Raw genomic sequence first — 21,504 nt, forward strand, 5'->3', positions numbered from 1 at the left:
CGCCAAGTCTAGGTCCAAGAGGCTCCTAAACAGCTTCTACCCCCAAGCCATAAGACTCCTGAATATCTAATCAAAGGGCTACCCACACCCCTCTTTTACACTGCTGCTACTCTCTGTTTATTATCTATGCATAGTCACTTTAACTCTACCTACATGTACATATTACCTCAATTACCTCGACTAACCGGTGCACCTGCACATTGACTCTGTACCGGTACCACCTGTATATAGCCTCGCTTGTTATATATAGTCTCGTTTGTTATCCAAATGAGCTTCAACGCCATACAACACTCCTTCCGTGGCCTCCAACTGCTTTTAAATGTAGTAAAACTAAGTACATGCTCTTCAACCAATTCCACCCTCCCGCCCGACTAGCATCACTACTCTGGACGGTTCTGACTTAGAATATGTGGACAACTACAAATACCTAGGTGTCTGGTTAGACTGTAAACTCTCCTTCCAGACTCACATTAAGCATCTCCAATCCAAAATTAAATCTAGAATCGCTTTTCTATTTCGCAACAAAGCATCCTTCACTCATGCCGACAAACATACCCTTGTAAAACTGACTATCCTACCGATCCTTGACTCCGGCGATGTCATTTACAAAATAACCCCCAACACTCTACTTAGCAAACTGGATGTAGTCTATCACAGTGCCATCCGTCTTATCACCAAACCCCATATACTACCCATCACTGCGACCTGTATGCTCTCATTGGCTGGCCCTCACAACATATCCGTCGCCAAACCCACTGGCTCCAGGTCATCTATAAGTCTTTGCTAGGTAAAGCTCCGCCTTATCTCAGCTCACTGGTCACCATAGCAACACCCACCCATAGCACGCACTCCAGCAGGTATATTGCACTGGTCATCCCCAAAGCCAACACTTCCTTTGGCCGCCTTTCCTTCCAGTTCTCTGCTGCCAATGACTGGAACGAATTGCTAAAATCTCTGAAGCTGGAGTCATATCTTCCTCTCTAACTTTAAGCATCAGCTGTCAGATCAAATCAAATTTGTCACATACACATGGTTAGCAGATGTTAATGCGAGTGTAGCGAAATGCTTGTGCTTCTAGTTCCGACCATGCAGTAATATCTAACAAATAATCTAACCTAACAATTTCACAACAACTACCTTATACACACAAGTGTAAAGGAATGAATAAGAATATGTACATAAAAATATATGAATGAACGATGGCCGAACGGCATAGGCTTACCGATCGCTGTACCTGTACACAGCCAATCTGTAAATAGCACACTCAACTACCTCATCCCCATATTATTACTTATCCTCTTGCTCTTTTGCACCCCAGTATCTCTACTTGCACATCATCATCTGCACATCTATCACTCCAGTAATAATGCTAAATTGTAATTATTTTCGCCTCTATGGCCTATTTATTGCCTACCTCCCTACTCTTCTACATTTGCACACACTGTACATAGATTTTTCTATTGTGTTATTGACTGTACGTTTGTTTATGTGTAACTCTTTGTTGTTGTTTTTGTCGCAATGCTTTGCTTTATCTTGGCCAGGTCACAGTTGTAAATGACAACTTGTTCTCAACTGGCCTACATGGTTAAATAAAGGTGAAATAAATAAATATATATATATATATTTTTTTACTGTTGCTGTTTAATTATTTGTTACTTTTATTTTCTATTTTCTATTTTTACTTAACACATATTTTTATCTGTTTTCTTAATTCTTAAAGCATTATCGGTTAAGGGCTTGTAAGTAAGGATTTCACTGTAAGGTCTACACCTGTTGTATTAGGTGCATGTGACAAATAAAATTGTATTAGATTTTTCATGAGGACCGCCACAGGAAAGGAAGACCCCTGAGTTACGTCTGCTGCAGAGGAGAAGTTCATTAGAGTTACCAGCCTCAGAAAGTAAATGCTTCACAGAGTTCAAGTAACAGACACATCTCAACATCAACTGTTCAGAGGAGACTGCGTAAATTTTAATTGTAATTTATTTTAACTTTATTTAACTAGGCAAATCAGTTAAGAACAAATTCTTATTTTCAATGACAGCCTAGTAAGAGTGGGTTAACTGCCTTGTTCAGGGGCAGAACGACAGATTTTCACCTGGTCAGCTCGGGGATTCGATCTTGCAACCTTTTGATTACTAGTCCAACGCCTCCTCCAATCCGACCTTCATGGTCAAATTGCTGCAAAGCAACCACTACTAAAGGACACCAATAAGAAGAAGAGACTTGCTTGGGCCAAAAAACACGAGCAATGGGTATTAGACCGGAGGAAATCTGTTCTTTTGATCTGATGAGTCCAAATTTGAGATTTTTGGTTCCAACTGCTGTGTCTTTGTGAGACGAGGGAGTAGGTGAACGGATTTTCTCTGGATGTGTGATTCCCACCGTGAAGCATGGAGGAGGAGGTGTGCTGGTGTGGGGGTGCTTTGCTGGTGAAACTGTCAGTGATTTATTTAGAATTCAAGGCACACTTAACCAGCATCGCTACCACAGCATTCTGCAGCGATTTGACATCCCATCTGGTTTGTGCTTAGTGGGACTATAATTTGTTTTTGAACAGGACAATGACTCAACACACCTCCAGGCTGTGTAAGGGCTATTTGACCAAGAAGGAGAGTGATGGAGTGCTGCATCAGATGATCTAGCCTCCACAATCACCCGACCTCAACCCAACTGACATGGTTTGGGATGAGTTGGACCGCAGAGTGAAGGAAAAGCAGCCAACAAGTGCTCAGCATATGTGGGAACTCCTTCAAGACTGAATGCCAAGAGTGTGCAAAGCTGTCATCAAGGCAAAGGGTGGCTGTTTGAAGAATCTAAAATATAAACTATATTTTGATTTGTTTAACACGTTTGGTTACTACATGATTCCATATGTGTTATTTTCGACAATGTAGAAAATAGTAAAAACAACAACAACAAAAAAATACTTGAATGAGTAGGTGCGTCCAAACGTTTTGACTGGTACTATATATGTCCATATACTGCATATGTCATAAGGATGTGGTACCGGTGATTTTAAACACTTCTCAAATCTTTGTTGAGATCTGATATTCTGCGCAGCGCAAGACGAGACATTGACCAATATCATTGGCTTATCGTCAACCAGTCACGTTTCTCAAATCCTTTTGGGCTAAATTCCAGCTAAACTTGGAGAGAACAGTTAGGCCTAACTACTAACCAAAATCCTGCTTCAGACGAGGAGCTACAAGGTAGTATTAAACTAAAAGATATCAGGTAATTTCGTCAAACTTGTGAGGCTCTCCATGCTTATTAGTTGCTCATTCAACATACTTTCTGCTACTTCACTCAATTCCGTTTTAACAAAAGGCTCCCTTTAGCAGTAGCAGACCACTCTTTTACGTTCCCTGAGACCAACCAGAAATGTTTTCTTGGCCAAATATTCCAAAATTTTCATAAAACAGCCACACATGTGGTCTCTAGTTTCTGAATCACCACATTTTGCGTGAGGCCAAAGAGTAGACTAGGTGCGCTTCAATTTTCCTGTTGGGTGCAGTGGACTGCAGCGGTGTAATGCTGCCGGAACGCACCAGAGCATTGCTCTGCCAGTTCACACTATGGTGCTCATTTAGTAAAGTTAGATCAAACCTGAATCAATGTCTTGCAAGATCACATAATGATTAATTAGTATATTACATTACAGACCCAAATATAATAGCATAGTAGCCTATACCATTACTGTTATACCAAGAACACCACATTAGTCATTTCTTTTCTTATGAGATTTTAGGAATGGTTAGCTTATAGTAAAACAGAAATGATCATGCCGGCGAAACTCAACAGCGTACGCCACTAGGCAGAAATATGCTTGGAATGAAACAAAATACAGGAAGGCTATTTACTGTATATTGAACAAAAATATAAACTGAGTTACAGTTCATAAAAGGAAATCAGTCAATTGAAATACATTCATTAGTCCCTAATCTATAGCTTTCACATGATTGGACAGCTATGGTGGGCCTTGGAGGGCATAGGCCACCCACTTGGCAGACAGGCCGAACCACTGGGGAGCCAGGCCCAGCCAATCAGAAGTGGCTTTATTACAGACAGAAATACTCCTCAGCACCCCCCAACCCCCCTCCGATGATCCCGTAGGTGAAGAAGCCGGATGTGAAGGTCCGGGGCTGGCGTGGTTACACGTGGTTTGTGGTTGTGAGGCCGGTTGGACATACTGCCGAATTCTTTAAAACAATGTTGGCAGCAGCTTATGGTGGATAAATTAACATTCAGTTCTCTGGCAACAGCTGTGGTGGGCATTCCACGCTCCCTCAAAACTTGAGAAATCTGTGTCATTGTGTTGTGTGACTAAACTGCACATTTTAAAGTGGTATTTTATTGTCCCGAGCACAAGGTGCACCTGTGTAATGGTCATGCTGTTTAATCAGTTTGGATGGATTATTTTGGAAAAGGAGAAATGCTCACCAACAGAGATGTAAACAAATTTGTGCACAAAAATTGAGAGAAATAAGCTTTTTGTGCGTATGGTAAATATCTGTGATTTTTATTTCAACTCATGAAACATGGGACCAACACTTTACATGTTGCGTTTTATATTTTACTTCAGGGTAGTATATTAACACCATCTGCTCTAATCTGCTCACAAGAAAAGTCATTGAAGACAATATAAATGCATATTCACATGAAACTGATTGTGGTTAAATGATTGGCATGCAGATGGATTTTGGACATTTCACCGGTAAAATGTGAGTAATTATCATTCACGATGGACAGTGATGATGGCCTATTTTGAAATTAAGTAAGTATGCCTAATTTATAGACCTCTGCTACCCGACCCGAGCCCGACGAACCCTGACATTTTACATTGGGCTAGGGCAGGAAGGGCCTGTTTTTCATCAATAACTAGGGTAACTCAGGGCGGCAGGTAGCCTAGCGGTTAGAGCGTTGGGCCAGTAACCGAAAGGTTGTTAGATCGAGTTCCCGAGTTAACCCACTGTTGCTAGGCCGTCATTGTAAATAAGAATTTGTTCTTAACTGACTTGCCAAGTAAAATAAAAAGGGTATGGACAGGGCTCGATCAATAACTAGGGTCCAGGCAGGGCTCAGGTTTCACTAAATTGATCACTGACATTTTGAAGCTGAGCCATTTGTTCGTGCTCTGATGTGAAGCACAGTTATATCTGACTAAGATCATAACATGGTCAGAAGTCCTTCAACCTCATCAAATATAAACAGGAGAGATTATTTCACAGAAAATAATAATGTTCCTTGAGTTTTGTCTGAGTTTAGAGTGACGAAAGTAGCTAAAAGTTCACTGCTCTGTCATGTCTCGTCATTGAGCAGAGCAGGCCAAGCGGAGCCGTTGGATACTCAGTCTCAAATCAAATGTTATTGGTCACATACAGGAGTTTAACAGATGTTATTGTTGGTGTAGCAAAATGTTCTCAGACGCCACGAGCAGAGTGCATGCAGAGCGAGCTGCAAGTAGGGAACGCGTAGGAAGTTATTTCGAGTTTCGAGCAGTGTCGGGCCTGGGTAGGGTAGGTCCTGAACATCGTGGGCATGGGTAGGGCTCGGCAGTAGCGGTGTGTGGGTGAAATCACTGGGGAAGCCAAGCCAGAAAAAAATGGCCATATTACAACCTAATTGCAATGTTTACTCTGTAACCCGTTAGTTCAAATGCCGTGCGACCGTGATATATAGGCCTAAGGCCGAGACAACAAGAAGACGCAGTGGCAGAATAAATTCAACCATACCTTTCTTTCATCACAAAACCAGAGAGTAAGCGCTGTCCAGTGAAGTCCACAAACCACATTGCATGTAACAAACAGTCGAATAAGTTAATGTTTCTGGCATTTTCGGACTACTAAACAACTATTGATTTAGAACTACGGAGAGTTACCGCAAGTCGCAAAGAAAACAGGAGCTGCCTCCACTATTCCAGCACCATTTCAATTTCAACATCATCAAATCACCTCTGCTGAGTCTAATACAGTGACAACTAAAAGATACTAAAAATAATTTGGTCCAATCAACGTAAGCTAAATATGATTTGGCTGTCCATGGTTCTGATTTGTGTGTGTGTGTGTGTGTGTGTGTGTGTTCAAGTAGAAAAAAGATGTTGACACCCTACTTGTAGAGAAAAGCCAATTCCATCATCTTCTTTTTCATGTTGAGGAAATGGTCTATGACTCAGTCATACAGCACGTTTTTAGTTTTTGTGGTCATAGGCTACCTGGCTAAAATGCTTGTTCACTAGCCTAACTTCCTTTCATGGGCAATGATGAGCCAGCTAGCCAGCTTCCATCCTCTCAGGTCAGGGGCACAATGTATGAATTTATGGTTGAGTCAGAATCACCATTATAATCATTGGCCAGTACGGAGAATTAGGTAAAACCACAAGTTCAAATCCCTATGTCCATCCATGGCTCATTTAGGAAAGGGACCATTTTAGCTAGCTAGCTAGCCACCGGAGGACAACAACACAACAAGATGCAACAATTCAAGTTTTTTCTGTAAATTATGTTTTGCTCTCAATGTGATTGGTGTGAAGACAAATCCAAACAGGTTTCCCTTGACACTTTCTGTTGTTGCGCCAGGACCATTCACAGTTTAGCTCAACGCTGATTTGCTATTAATTTATACTTTTTTTATCAAGAGAGGCCAAATGCTCGCTGGGTTCCCTTGCATTCAATGCTACAGACGGCAACAATGTCATACTTTTTTTGACCAGACAGCATCAGATAGATGGGCGACACATACAGAGACATGCTGTTTCGCTCGCTTGGATGCTTTCTCCGGTGAGATACATTCAGCCTCTTGCGAATTGAAGGAAACTGATGAAACAGAGAGATGAAATATACATTATTTTATGTTTTTATTTTATTGGTAAATGTTTTGGGGAAGCCTGTCTTCCCTTGGCATCCATGAATACACACCACTGGGGCTCGGACTCAAAATTCATGCCCGTGCAGGGCTCTACTAACTTGTTGTTGAAGGGGATTAACTTGTTTGGGGTAGGGGGCAGTATTTTCATGTCTGGATGAAAAGCGTGCCCAGAGTAAACTGCCTGCTACTCAGGCCCAGAAGCTAGGATATGCATATTATTAGTAGATTTGGATAGAAAACACTCTGAAGTTTCTAAAACTGTTTGAATGATGTCTGTGAGTATAACAGAACTCATATGGCAGGCGAAAACCTAAAGTGGGAAATCTGAGGTTTGTAGTTTTTCAAGTGATTGCCTATCCAATATACAGTGTCTGTGGGGTCATATTGCACTTCCTAAGGCTTCCACTAGATGTCAACAGTCTTTAGAACATTGTTTCAGGCTTCTACTGTGAATGGGGAGAGAATAAGAGCTATTGGAATCAGGTGTCTGGAAAATTGGCATGAGCTCAGTCATGCGCACGGCCGTGGGAGCGAGCTGAGTTCCTTTTCCGGTTGGAATATTATTGAAGATTTATGATAAAAACATCCTAAAGATTGATTCTATACATCGTTTGACATGTTTCTACAAACTGTAATGCAACTTTTTTGACTTTTTGTCTGGCCTTGTGCATGCGCCTTCTGCATTTGGAATAGTGAACTGAACGCGTGAACAAAAAGGAGGTATTTGGACATAAATATGGACTTTATCGAAACAAAACAAACATTTATTGTGGAACTGGGATGCCTGGGAGTGCATTCCGATGAAGATCATCAAAGGTAAGTGAATATTTAAAATGCTATTTCTGACTTTTGTTGACTCCACAACATGGCGGGTATCTGTATGGCTTGTTTTGGTGACTGAGCGCTGTACTCAGATTATTGCAAAGTGTGCTTTCGCTGTAAAGCTTTTTTGAAATCTGACAAAGCGGTTGCATTAAGGAGAAGTGTATCCTTAATTCAATGCATAACAGTTGTATATTTTATCAACGTTTATGATGAGTATTTCTGTAAATTGATGTGCTCATTCACCGGTAGTTTTGGAGGCAAAACATTTCTGAACATTACACGCCAATGTAAAATGTTTTTTTTTTATATAAATATGAACATTATCGAGCAAAACATACATGTATTGTGTAACATGAAGTCCTATGAGTGCCATCTGATGAAGATCATCAAAGGTTAGTGATTAATTTTAGCTGTATTTCTGGTTTTTGTGACACCTCTCCTTGATTGGAAAATGGCTGTGTGGTTTTTCTTGTCTATGTGCTGTCCTAACATAATTTAATGGTATGCTTTCGCCGTAAAGCCTTTTTGAAATCGGACACTGTGGTTGGATTAACGAGAAGTTAATCTTTAAAATGGTGTATAATACTTGTATGTGTGAGAAATTTGAATTATGAGATTTTTGTTGTTTTGAATTTGGCGCTCTGCTATTTCACTGGCTGTTGGCGAGTGGGACGCTAGCGTCCCACATACCCCAGAGAGGTTTTAATAGAGGGTTCTGACAAATGATTTAATTTTATGGAGGCTACACTGTCCTGAGAATGTCCCACAAATCATCCTGTTGTCCCGCATTTAGGTATTTTAAATGTGGTCACCCTAGTTTAGTGTCATGAAATATTGTGTGGATGAAGGGCGGGTTGTTGGCGGGCGGGTTGAATAAAGAGAAAACAATGCGTTAAAAAAACAAATGTTTCACTCTTGTGCAATTCATATCTATAGGCTACATTATTTTCATCCCGAGTAAGTGTGCAGCCTAAGCTTTAGGGCCTAACTGTAGCGCGCCAAATACACGCCAATCGCCAAATGCTTTTGGGAACTTGGCCAGAAAAGGTTAACATTGATCCACTGAGGTGAAAATGACAATGTTGGAGTTTAATTCAAGAGAAAAGCTCCGAAATAGAGAGTTGAAAATAAATAGGAGGGCCAGAACAGTAGTCTAATGTTTGGGAAAGAGTTGGTGAAGTGGTAAAAGAGGATGATAGCAGTGCTAACTATGTTACGTGTGATGATTGTGAGGAGCTATACAAATTCAACAGTCATAGACGGAGACTTCGAAATTACTGTTCAGATGGGTTAAATGGAACAGTAGCCTGAAATCTGGACTGACTGTAGGTCTATAACCTCTCACATAGTCTAATATAATATTAACTCCTGTAGAATTAAGCATTTCTTGCACTAAAATGATACATCAAATGTAAAACAGGAGTGGAGAAATCTTGAGAGAATGAATGCGTGGTTAGGGACTGTGTGTAAAGGTGTTATCTTTATCAGCATCATAAAATCTGATAGTATTTCAGCCACATAAAATAGGCATCCAAACCAAACTGAAATCTTATCAGAAACATGTTAGGTAGTTTTCGCCGCTTTTAATTTCCTTAAACCGGTCAAACTGATGTTGTGAAAATGTTGCAATAATCAGTATTATTGCAACATTGCCCCGGTCCTTAAACCTTGTTGTGCGAGAGAAAACTAGATTGAAGTATTCATTCTATCGATTTAAGACATTCTATAACCTAATTATCCTACTCCTGTCTATAGCTTACAAAAATAAATAAAATCATTCAAAATAGGCTACTACACCAAAAAGCATGATTTGGCCAAAAAGGATCGGAAGGGCCTGCAATTTGGGTAGGCTGCGCAGCAAATACCAAATAGATGTTTGTTGAGTTGCGACTGTCAGTGAAAAGTAGAGAGGCACAGCCAGGCATCTGGCATTATTTCAAAATACAGAAACATAGTTTGGAAAGCAAATGGCTACTGCTGTAAAGAGAAGACAAAAAACCCTCATCTGTCTTTTAGTTAGGCCTATCAAAGTTCTCAAATTAATTGAGCGAATGGTATAGCCTATCTTATTGGCACCAGCAGAGAGCACTGGCCGTATCCCTGGTGCGCATATTCACTCTTTGTCATTGTTGGGTCAATGCCTCTTAAACGGTTTTTGTTTGGACAAGGTTAGAGGGACATCATATTGTAATTGTGTCTCCCCTTCTCGTTAGCCGATTTAATAGATCAGAAAACATCGCTTTTATTAATTTGTTTGTCCGTGTTCGCAGAGAAGACTACCCTGTAATTTTTGTCATATTAAAAAAGATTGTGTCCAGTCACAATGTGTCCAGTCATATAAAGTGTAGTAGAGTTGCATGAAATGTGTTTACAAAAGGCCACATTTCTCCTGTGCAAAGAAAGGAGAAGAAACGTCTCTGATATTACCTATAGCTTAGGTCACTCTTCACCACTACGTGCTCAGACATGCATTTTTGGCAAACAATGATTGAGTTATATTATTAGCCTAAATTAGGACAATCCAATCTACTTATCACATTAGGAATAGTAGGCTTGCATAAGTCTGCAAAAGTGATGATGCATGGAATGTGATGATGCATGGAATGTGTTGATGCATAGAATGTGATGATGCATGGAATGTGATGATGCATGGAATGTGATGATGCATGGAATGTGATGATGCATGGAATGTGATGATGCATGGAATGTGATGATGCATGGAATATGATGATGCATGGAATGTGTTGATGTAAGGGTGCATTTTTATGGTAATTTGCTTCCCCAAACTTGAAACTCACCACCTCCTATGTCTAACAAGTAGTGAAGCCGCATGTATCTAATTGTAGACAAGTTGACTAACAAACAGTCTACCAAAATGTCTGAAATTATAAGCAGAAACATAGGTCTATCTATAGACAGGCCTGTCAAAATATTACTCCACCATCTCTGACTGTACAGAGCATTTTCTATTTTAGCGGGTCGGGTGCTGGCCTCAGATTTTCACTATCACATATAGTCGGGCAATTGTGGGTGCGGGTGAAGAAACAGGTGAACCGTGCATCACTAGAATACACATTCATGCATGGTTCACCAAGTGTCCAGCAGAGAGCGCTGTAGGTACACGAGTGATTGCAAGACTGCAGGTGCAAAGGAAAAATGTATGTTGGTTTTATAAATCTTGGGGCAGATTTCCCAGACACAGATTAAGCCTAGTCCTGTAGAATCCTTCCATGTAGAATGATGCTTTTTAGTCCAGGATTCGGATCAATCTCTGTCTGGGAAAACTGCGCATGACATTCTCCACCTAGTAGTCATAATCATGATTTTGTGTGTGTGTGTGTGTGTGTGTGTGTGTGTGTGTGTGTGTGTGTGTGTGTGTGTGTGTGTGTGTGTGTGTGTGTGTGTAGACCATGCCTACAGACATGAGATCACTGCAGGACTTTGAAGAACCAGACAAACTTCAGATCAACATGAATGACATCATCACCGTCATCGAGGGCAGGTCAGTGGGTGTGTGTGTGTGTGTACAAGTGAGGGGGAAAAAGTATTTGATCCCCTGCTGATTTTGTACGTTTGCCCACTGACAAAGAAATTATCAGTCTATAATTTTAATGGAAGGTTTATTTGAACAGTGAGAGACAGAATAACAACAAAAAAATCCAGAAAAACGCATGTCAAAAATGTTATATTAATGAGGGAAATAAGTATTTGACCCCTCTGCAAAACATGACTTAGTACTTGGTGGCAAAACCCTTGTTGGCAATCACAGAGGTCAGACGTTTCTTCTAGTTGGCCACCAGGTTTGCACACATCTCAGGAGGGATTTTGTCCCACTCCTCTTTGCAGATCTTCTCCAAGTCATTAAGGTTTCGAGGCTGACGTTTGGCAACTCGAACCTTCAGCTCCCTCCACAGATTTTCTATGGGATTAAGGTCTGGAGACTGGCTAGGCCACTCCAGGACCTTAATGTGCTTCTTCTTGAGCCACCCCTTTGTTGCCTTGGCCGTGTGTTTTGGGTCATTGTCATGCTGGAATGCCCATCCACGACCCATTTTCAATGTCCTGGCTGAGGGAAGGAGGTTCTCACCCAAGATTTGACGGTACATGGCCCCGTCCATCGTCCCTTTGATGCGGTGAAGTTGTCCTGTCCCCTTAGCAGAAAAACACCCCCAAAGCATAATGTTTCGACCTCCGCGTTTGACGGTGGGGATGGTGTTCTTGGGGTCATAGGCAGCATTCCTCCTCCTCCAAACACGGCGAGTTGAGTTGATGCCAAAGAGCTCCATTTTGGTCTCATCTGACCACAACACTTTCACCCAGTTGTCCTCTGAATCATTCAGATGTTCATTGGCAAACTTCAGACGGGCATGTATATGTGCTTTCTTGAGCAGGGGGACCTTGCGGGCGCTGCAGGATTTCAGTCCTTCACGGCGTAGTGTGTTTCCAATTGTTTTCTTGGTGACTATGGTCCCAGCTGCCTTGAGATCATTGACACGATCCTCCCGTGTAGTTCTGGGCTGATTCCTCACCGTTCTCATGATCTTTGCAACTCCACGAGGTGAGATCTTGCATGCAGCCCCAGGCCGAGGGAGATTGACAGTTCTTTTGTGTTTCTTCCATTTGAGAATAATCGCACCAACTGTTGTCACCTTGTCACCAAGCTGCTTGGCGATGGTCTTGTTGCCCATTCCAGCCTTGTGTAGGTCTACAATCTTGTCCCTGACATCCTTGTAGAGCTCTTTGGTCTTGGCCATGGTGGAGAGTTTGGAATCTGATTGATTGATTGCTTCTGTGGACAGGTGTCTTTTATACAGGTAACAAGCTGAGATTAGGAGCACTCCCTTTAAGAGTGTGCTCCTAATCTCAGCTCATTACCTGTATAAAAGACACCTGGGAGCCAGAAATCTTTCTGATTGAGAGGGGGTCAAATACTTATTTCCCTCATTAAAATGCAAATCAATTTATAACATTTTTGACATGCATTATAGATTTATATAGACTGATCATTTCTTTGTCAGTGGGCAATCGTACAAAATCAGCAGGGGATCAAATACTTTTTTCCCTCACTGTAGGTATGTGTGTGAGTGGGTGGGTGTGTGTAAGAAGAATGATTCATCATTCAGAAAGGCAGATAGATATCTAATATGAAGAACATATATCCTTATTTGTAATGTGCAATAGGGAATCATATCCGTGTGTGTTCATGTGTGTCTCTGTGTCTCCAGAGCAGAGCTCTATTGGTGGAGAGGTCAGAACAGAAGGACGCTGCGCGTGGGACAGTTTCCTCGCCACGTGGTCACGTCGGTCAGCGGCCTGTCGGCCCAAGACATCAGCAGACCACTCACACACTCCTTCATTCACACTGGACACGGAGACACTGACCCACACAGGAGCTGGGGGCACGCTGACCGCATAGACAGGTACACACACACACACACACACACACACACACACACACACACACACACACACACACACACACTGACCCACACAGGAGCTGGGGGCACGCTGACCGCATAGACAGGTACACACACACACACACACACTGGACACGGAGACACTGACCCACACAGGAGCTGGGGTCACGCTGACCGCATAGACAGGTACACACACACACACACACACACACACACACACTGGACACGGAGACACTGACCCACACAGGAGCTGGGGGCACGCTGACCGCATAGACAGGTACACACACACACACACACACACACACAGAGACCTGGCTGTTACCTGCAGGTACAGTGTCTGACAACTGGAGTAAAGCATAGACCTGTTAGCAGTGCTATTGCTCTTTAGCTTGTCAGGCACAATAAAACCAATGGAAAAGTCCCCAAATACACCTGAAGTACTGTGTTAACACTGTGTTTAAACTCCACTATAACTCCTCTTTACCCCTCCCCAGCCTGTACTTGGGAAACCCCATGGACCCCCCTGATGTTATGGGAATGGATCCTTCCACTGCCCGGCCCACCAAACTACCCAGCCGCACCAGGAGTGAGTAGGCTACACAAACTAACACACATTTATTCTCTCCTTACAAATATCTTCCTACCTTTTTATTCATTCATAGTCTCTCCCTCTTTCTGTTTTTGTCTCTCAGAGAAGCCTCCTCCTCGTCCTCCTCAGCCTGCTGTCCTGATCAAGAGTACGGCTCCCATGCTGAGTGTGTATTTACCTGTATATGTTGAGCTGTCTATGACTCTCTGATTGATGATAACGGTGTGTGCGCGCTTGTGTGTGTGTGTGTGTGTGTGTGTGTGTGTGTGTGTGTGTGTGTGTGTGTGTGTGTGTGTGTGTGTGTGTGTGTGTGTGTGTGTGTGTGTAGAGCCGTTCTATGACTCTGTGTTAGATGATGATGATGAATATGAAGGTGCTTCGTCGGGGCTGAAGAGGCTGGGCGCGGCTATAGGCCTTAAACTCCGCCCGGGGGAGGGGTCAGGTGTGAGGTCGGCCAAAAGCGAAGTCTCGCTCATCGACTTCACCGATGACAGCTTCAGCTCGGCCACGCCCTCCCCTCTCACTGAGACACGCATACCTGACCAGGACACACTCCAGGTACACACACACACACACACACACACACACACACACACACACACACACTCAGACGGCAAAATAACCTTCTTCTCTCTTCTCTCCCTCCAGGACCTTCCTTCCATCCTGGACTGGCCCCTCCCTCTTCCTGCCTACGACGAGGTTGCCACAGAGGCCGAGGGTCAATTGGCAGACCAGGAGGTTCGATCTATCACTGGATTGCCAGAGGGGATGTTGGCTCCGCCCAACACTGATGCAGAGAGAAGGGGCTTAACTCAGTCAGCTGATCTGTTCCAGGAGCTGCAGAGAGAGGTACGACACACACACACACACACACACACACACACACACACACACACACACACACACACACACACACACACAAACACCACATGTTAGTCATTTGAGACTGGAGTTTTAACGTTGTTTTTCTCTCTTCCTGCTGACCTGCAGGTGATGGTGAAGCTGCGTGTTCCCATGACAGCCGGCCGTTCCCTCCCCTCCTCCCCCCTCCCCCTCTCCCTGGCCCCTCACAGACAGATCTACCTTCCTCCCCCCTCCTCCTCTTCCTCCTATGAGGACAGACCCATGCTACCTCCACGCTCCCCCATCCCACCGCTCCGCTCCTCCAAACGCGTTTCCCTATGTGAGAGGGAAAACACGCCCCCTCAGATCCCTCCCAGAGACCACGCCTTCTCTCAGCCCTCCTCACGCTCCTCCTCCCCTCTTCCTTTAGTGCTTCCCCTCTCTGTCTCCCCTCTCTCCTCCTCCCTTTGTCTCCCCCCTCCTCCCCTCTCCTTCTCTCCTCGTCAGAGGACTGGACTATACGGGGTTGTTGGTCCTCTCGGCTCTCTAATCTCCTCCCCCTCTTCCTCTCCTCCCTCCTCCTCCCTCTATTCCTCCATGCTTATGGCTGCCCCTCCCCCCAGTTCCTCGTTGGATCCCCTCTCTGAGGGGCGTGGCCTGTCAATCCTTATTGACAACTCTCAGAGTTCTGAACGCCCCGCCTACTTAGAGAGGTATGGAGCCACCAAAATGGCCACCGTCCGACCCATGGTGCAGCAGCAGCCAGGTGGGAGTGGGGCCAGGCCTAACTCCTCCCACAACAACAACAACCACAGGACTCAACATTTAACTACAGCTCCCAGCAGGCAACGGGAGAACGGCCTCATTCAGGTTAGAGATGTTCAGAACAATGAGGCTGCATTCAAGTGCTCTTTGTGTTTACTTGTTTATTGTGTCAGAAATGCATTCAAGTGCAAGACTTCTGAACCTATGAGATGCTTAAACGTGTGTGTGTGTGTGTGTGTGTGTGTGTGTGTGTGTGTGTGTGTGTGTGTGTGTGTGTGTGTGTGTGTGTGTGTGTGTGTGTGTGTTTACACGCACACAAACACACACATACTCTCTCTAACATCTGTCTTTCCCTCCCTCTATTTCTCTCTATAACATCTGTATTCTCTCTAACATCTGTCTTTCCCTCCCTCTCTCTCTATAACATCTGTATTCTCTCTAATAGCTGTCTTTCCCTCCCTCTCTCTCTCTCTATAACATCTGTATTCTCTCTAACCTCTGTCTTTCCCTCTCTCTCTAACATCTGTATTCTCTCTAACATCTGTCTTTCCCTCTCTCTCTAACATCTGTATTCTCTCTAACATCTGTCTTTCCCTCTCTCTCTCTAACATCTGTATTCTCTCTAACATCTGTCTTTCCCTCTCTCTCTAACATCTGTATTCTCTCTAACATCTGTCGTTCCCTCTCTCTCTCTAACATCTGTATTCTCTCTAACATCTGTCGTTCCCTCTCTCTAACATCTGTATTCTCTCTAACATCTGTCTTTCCCTCTCTCTCTCTCTAACATCTGTATTCTCTCTAACATCTGTCTTTCCCTCTCTCTCTAACATCTGTATTCTCTCTAACATCTGTCTTTCCCTCTCTCTCTCTAACATCTGTATTCTCTCTAACATCTGTCTTTCCCTCTCTCTCTAACATCTGTATTCTCTCTAACATCTGTCTTTCCCTCTCTCTCTAACATCTGTATTCTCTCTAACATCTGTCTTTCCCTCTCTCTCTCTAACATCTGTATTCTCTCTAACATCTGTCTTTCCCTCTCTCTCTAACATCTGTATTCTCTCTAACATCTGTATCTCTCTGTTGTAGGTAGAACAGTTGTTCCAGCTGGGTCTGCGTTCTAGAACAGAGTGCCAGGAGGTTCTAGAGCGTTGCCAGTGGAACCTAGAACAGGCAAGCACCATGCTACTGGACTCTTGTGGAAAAGTAGGCAGAGACAGACTCCAGGACTACTGACCTACAGACTTAAAACTACTGATCTTTAACCCTACAGACCTACTGTTCTAAAAACTACAGACCTGAAACAACAAACCTTTACCTATTACTACAGAGCTTTATCTACAGACCTGAAACAACAAACCTTTACCTATTACTACAGACCTGAAACAACAAACCTTTACCTATTACTACAGACCTTTATCTACAGACCTGAAACAACAAACCTTTACCTATTACTACAGACCTTTAACTACAGACCTGAAACAACAAACCTTTACCTATTACTACAGACCTTTATCTACAGACCTGAAACAACAAACCTTTACCTATTACTACAGACCTTTAACTACAGACCTGAAACAACAAACCTTTACCTATTACTACAGACCTTTAACTACAGACCTGAAACAACAAACCTTTACCTATTACTACAGACCTTTAACTACAGACCTGAAACAACAAACCTTTACCTATTACTACAGACCTTTATCTACAGACCTGAAACAACAAACCTTTACCTATTACTACAGACCTTTATCTACAGACCAGCCACCTATATACTAGAGAACTCTGACAATGAGGTGAAGCCAACAGATTTAAGGCTGGAGACTAGTAGCTCACTGAGAGAGGAGGGGGGGGGGGGGGGGGGGGTCACAGAACAGACGTTCCCTTGCTGGAGACTATAGGACCTGGTTGAGTCCTACGGAGGGAAACACTGGACGAACACAATACTGCATGTTCAGTAGTTAAGTTATTATATTGTATAGATACAGTGCCTTCAGAAACTATTCACACCCCTTGACCTTTTCCCGTTTTGTTTGTGTTACAGCCTGAATTTAACATGGAGTAAACTGAGATTTTGTGTCACTGGCCTACACACAATACCCCATAATGTCAAAGTGGAATTATGTTTTCAGAACGTTTTACAAATGAATTAAAAATGAAAAGCTGAAAGGTGTCGAGTCAATAAGTATTCAACCCCTTTGTTATGGAATGCCTAAATAAGTTCAGGAGTAAAAATGTATTTGCTTAACAAGTCGCATAATAAGTTGCATAGACTCACTCTGTGTTCAATAATAGTGGTTAACATGATCATCTCTCTACCCCACACAGACAATTATCTGTAAAGTCCCTCAGTCGAACAGTGAATTTCAAACACAGAATCAACCACAAAGACCAGGGAGGTTCTCCAATGCCTTGCAAAGAAAGGCAGCTATTGGTAGATGGAGAAAAAAAAGCAGACATTGAATATCCGTTGCAGCATGGTGAAGTTATTAATGACACTTTGGATGGTGTATCAATACACCCAGTCACTACAAAGATACAGGTGTCCTCCCTAACTCAGTTGCCGGAGAGGAAGGAAACCTCTCAGGGATTTCACCATGAGGCCAATGGTGACTTTAAAACAGTTGCAGAGTTGAATGGCTGTGATAGGAGAAAACTGAGGATGGATCAAAAACATTGTAGTTACTCCACAATACTAACCTAATTGACAGAGTGAAAATAAGGAAGCCTGTACAGAATAAAAATATTCCAAAACATCCATCCTGTTTGCAATAAGGCACTAAAGGAAAACTGAAAAACTGTGGCAAAGAAATTAACTTTATTTCCTGAATACAAAGTGTTATGTTTGGGGCATATCCAACACAACACATCACTGAGTACCACTCTTCATATTTTCAAGCATGGTGGTGGCTGCATCATGTTATGGGTATGCTTGTCATCGGCAAGGACTAGAGAGTTTTTTTAGGATAAAAAGATCAAATTTGATTTGATTTGAGTAAAGCTAAGCACAGGCAAAATCCTAGAGGAAAACCTGGTTCAGCCTACTTTCCAAAAGACACTGGGAGACAAATTAACCTTTCAGCAGGACAATAACCTAAAACACAAGGCCAAATATACACTGAGTGTACAAAACATTATTAGCACCTGCTCTTTCCATGACATGCACTGACCTGGTGAATCCAGGTGAAATCTATGATCCCTTATTGATGTCACTTGATAAATCCACTTCAATCAGTGTAGATGAAGGGGAGAAGACAGGATAAAGAAGGATTTTTAAGGCTTGAGACAATTGAGACATGTATTGTGTATGTGTGTCATTCAGAGGGTCAATGGGCAAGACAAATGATTTAAGTGTCTTTGTACGGCTATGGTAGTAGGTGCCAGGTGCACCGGTTCGTGTCAAGAACTGCAACGCTGCTGTGTTTTTCACTCTCAACAACCAACTTGACAGAGCTTGAAGAATTTTTTAAGGAATAATGTGCAATCCAGGTGTGCTAAGCTCTTAGACAATTACCCAGAAAGACTCACAGCTGTAATCACTGCCAAATGTGATTCTAATGTATTGACTTAGGGGTGTGAATACTTATGTAAATTAAATATTTCCATATTTAATTTTCTATAAATTTGCTAAAAATGGTCAAAACATCTTTTAATTTTGTCATGATGGTGTAGATGGGTGAGATTTTTTTATTTATTATTAAATGTTGAATTCAGGCTGTAACAGCATGTGGGATAAATCAAGGGGTATGAACACTTTCTGACGGCACTGTTAATCATTGTTAGTTATATTTGCTCACAGGATTAAATGTGAAGTATGAATATTTATTGTTTGGATATTTAAGGATTATTTATGTTGCTTTAATTACTTCAGCTCGTGTGTGTGTGTGTGTGTGTGTGTGTGTGTGTGTGTGTGTGTGTGTGTGTTGATAGCTACTGTAGATGCTCGTGCTGTCACTGTTAATGATATGTATATCAGGGATATAAAATGATACTTTCTGTTTTATTTCATGACTACTACAACACTACAGACAATGAGTCCAGATGAAGTGTTCTGCACAGATATGTGTCATTGTAAAGTATGATAATAATGTTGTATATTAGATACAAAGTAAAGTAAAAATGGTATAATACGTATTTAGTATTTAAGTGTAAAGTTTAGTAAAATGTTGTGTATACAGTATAGTGTTTTATGGTGTGGGACATACAGAAGATTTAACATGATGATAACCGTGTGTGTGTGTGTGTGTGTGTGTGTGTGTGTGTGTGTGTGTGTGTGAATAATGATAATAATGACTTTAATCATGAAACATTCTGGAGCAGCCACACACCATATTACAGACCTACCTATCTACACAGAGGTTCAGACACTACAAGGAGTGTGTGTGTGTGTGTTTGAGTGTGAGTTATTGAGTGAGAGATAGTGTTAATTCATGTGTGTGTTGGCTCTTGCTTCGTGGTAGTGCTATAAACTGACAGTCAAGTGGTTGTAGGGTAATGTTGACTACAGGAGAACAGATCTGTAACCCAACATGTCTGATATTTTATAATAAACAGGTTTTTGGATCAACTCGGTATTCTATTCTGGTTTCCCTCTTGTCTTGGAACATGTACACACGTAACAGAACAAAGAAACAAGACGTAATAGACAGAGAGAGAGGATAGAGGGAGAGAGAAAAAGAGAGGCAGGTTAATGAGGGAGAGCGAGAGAGAGGATAAAGAGGGAGAGAGAAAAAGAGAGGCAGGATAATGAGGGAGAGAGAGAGAGAGAGGATAAAGAGGGAGAGAGAAAAAGAGAGGCAGGATAATGAGGGAGAGAGAGGGAGAGAGAAAAAGAGAGGCAGAATAATGAGGGAGAGAGAGAGGGGATAAAGAGGGAGAGAGAAAAAGAGGCAGGATAATGAGGGAGAGAGAGAGAGGATAAAGAGGGAGAGAGAAAAAGAGAGGCAGGATAATGAGGGAGAGAGAGGGAGAGAGAAAAAGAGAGGCAGGATAATGAGGGAGAGAGAGAGAGAGAGGATAAAGAGGGAGAGAGAAAAAGAGAGGCAGGATAATGAGGGAGAGAGAAAAAGAGAGGCAGAATAATGAGGGAGAGAGAGAGAGAGGATAAAGAGGGAGAGAAAAAGAGAGGCAGGATAATGAGGGAGAGAGAAAGAGATGCAAGATAATGAGGGAGAGAGAGAAAAAGAGAGAGGATGAAGAGAGAGAGAGAGACAATCATGAGGGAGAGAGATAGAGAGGGTAAAGAGGGAGAGAGAGAAAGAGACAATGAGAAGCGACACAGTAGAAGAAAAGAGCTAGATTAAAAGAAAGATGAGACTGTTACTCATCCTTGAACTGGACAGAAATCAATGGGATCAGGTGGTTAGAGAAGAGATGGGGAAAGGGAGAGAAGAGGGAGGGAGGGAGGGAGGGAGGGAGGGAGGGAGGGAGGGGAGAGGTGAGAGAAGAGAGGGGAGAGGTGAGACAAGAGAGGGGAGAAGAGAGGGGGAAGGGGAGAGGTGAGAGAAGAGATGGGGAGAGGTGAGAGGGGAGAGAAGAGATGGGGAAGGGGAGAGGAGAGAGAAGAGATGGGGAAGGGGAGAGGAGAGAGGGGGTAGGGGAGTAGAAGAAGTGATGAGTGGGGGAGGGAAGAGGAGGGGTAGATGTGAGGAGTGGAAGAGGGAAGAAGGAGAGAGGGAGGAAAAGTTAATGGGGCTGACAGACACACAGACGTACACATGAAATGCAACTCAGGGCTGAGGAACACAAAGTGAGTGATGAGTAACAGGCAGCATAGTAATTCAGCAGTGAGAATAACGACTGAACTCTTCTGTCCTCATCAAACACCTGCTCTCTCCCTCTGTCTTTGTCTTTCTCTCTCCTTCAGTCTCTGTCTCTCTTTCTCTCTCACTTTCACTATACCTCCCTCTCATCTCTCAATTTCTCACTTCCTCTTTGTACTTACTGTTCCTTGTCAGTAGGACAGTCTAGCCAGCAGGGACAGTCTAGACAGCAGGGACAGTCTAGCCAGCAGGGACAGTCTAGCCAGCAGGGACAGTCTAGACAGCAGGGACAGTGTCTAGACAGCAGGGACAGTGTCTAGACAGCAAGGACAAGTCTAGCCAGCAGGGACAGTCTAGCCAGCAGGGACAGTCTAGCCAGCAGGGACAGTCCAGTCAACAGGGATAGTCCAGTCAGCAGGGACAGTCCAGTCAACAG

At 42.9% G+C, this 21,504-nt stretch overlaps 1 protein-coding gene across 4 annotated transcripts in view; it reads left to right on the forward strand.

Moving 5' to 3' along the window:
* tnk2a (tyrosine kinase, non-receptor, 2a) overlaps positions 1-17,068 on the forward strand; it is a 30,099-nt gene extending 13,031 nt beyond the window's left edge. For 3 of the 4 annotated variants that reach the window (XM_029695549.1, XM_029695558.1, XM_029695566.1), the window contains exons 11-17: positions 11,100-11,194; positions 12,918-13,112; positions 13,604-13,695; positions 13,802-13,846; positions 14,027-14,547; positions 14,689-15,411; positions 16,393-17,068. In XM_029695549.1, the coding sequence (XP_029551409.1) occupies positions 11,100-11,194; positions 12,918-13,112; positions 13,604-13,695; positions 13,802-13,846; positions 14,027-14,547; positions 14,689-15,411; positions 16,393-16,539 (1,818 nt within the window). In that variant the 3' untranslated portion in view covers positions 16,540-17,068. Of the gene's footprint in view, positions 1-11,099; positions 11,195-12,917; positions 13,113-13,603; positions 13,696-13,801; positions 13,865-14,026; positions 14,548-14,688; positions 15,412-16,392 lie in introns of all 4 variants that reach the window. The other variant, XM_029695574.1, reaches the window with a different exon arrangement.
* Positions 17,069-21,504: the final 4,436 nt, after the last annotated feature.

The sequence above is a fragment of the Salmo trutta genome, chromosome 2 (genome assembly GCF_901001165.1).
Source record: "Salmo trutta chromosome 2, fSalTru1.1, whole genome shotgun sequence".
In the NCBI taxonomy this organism is placed as follows: domain Eukaryota; kingdom Metazoa; phylum Chordata; class Actinopteri; order Salmoniformes; family Salmonidae; genus Salmo; species Salmo trutta.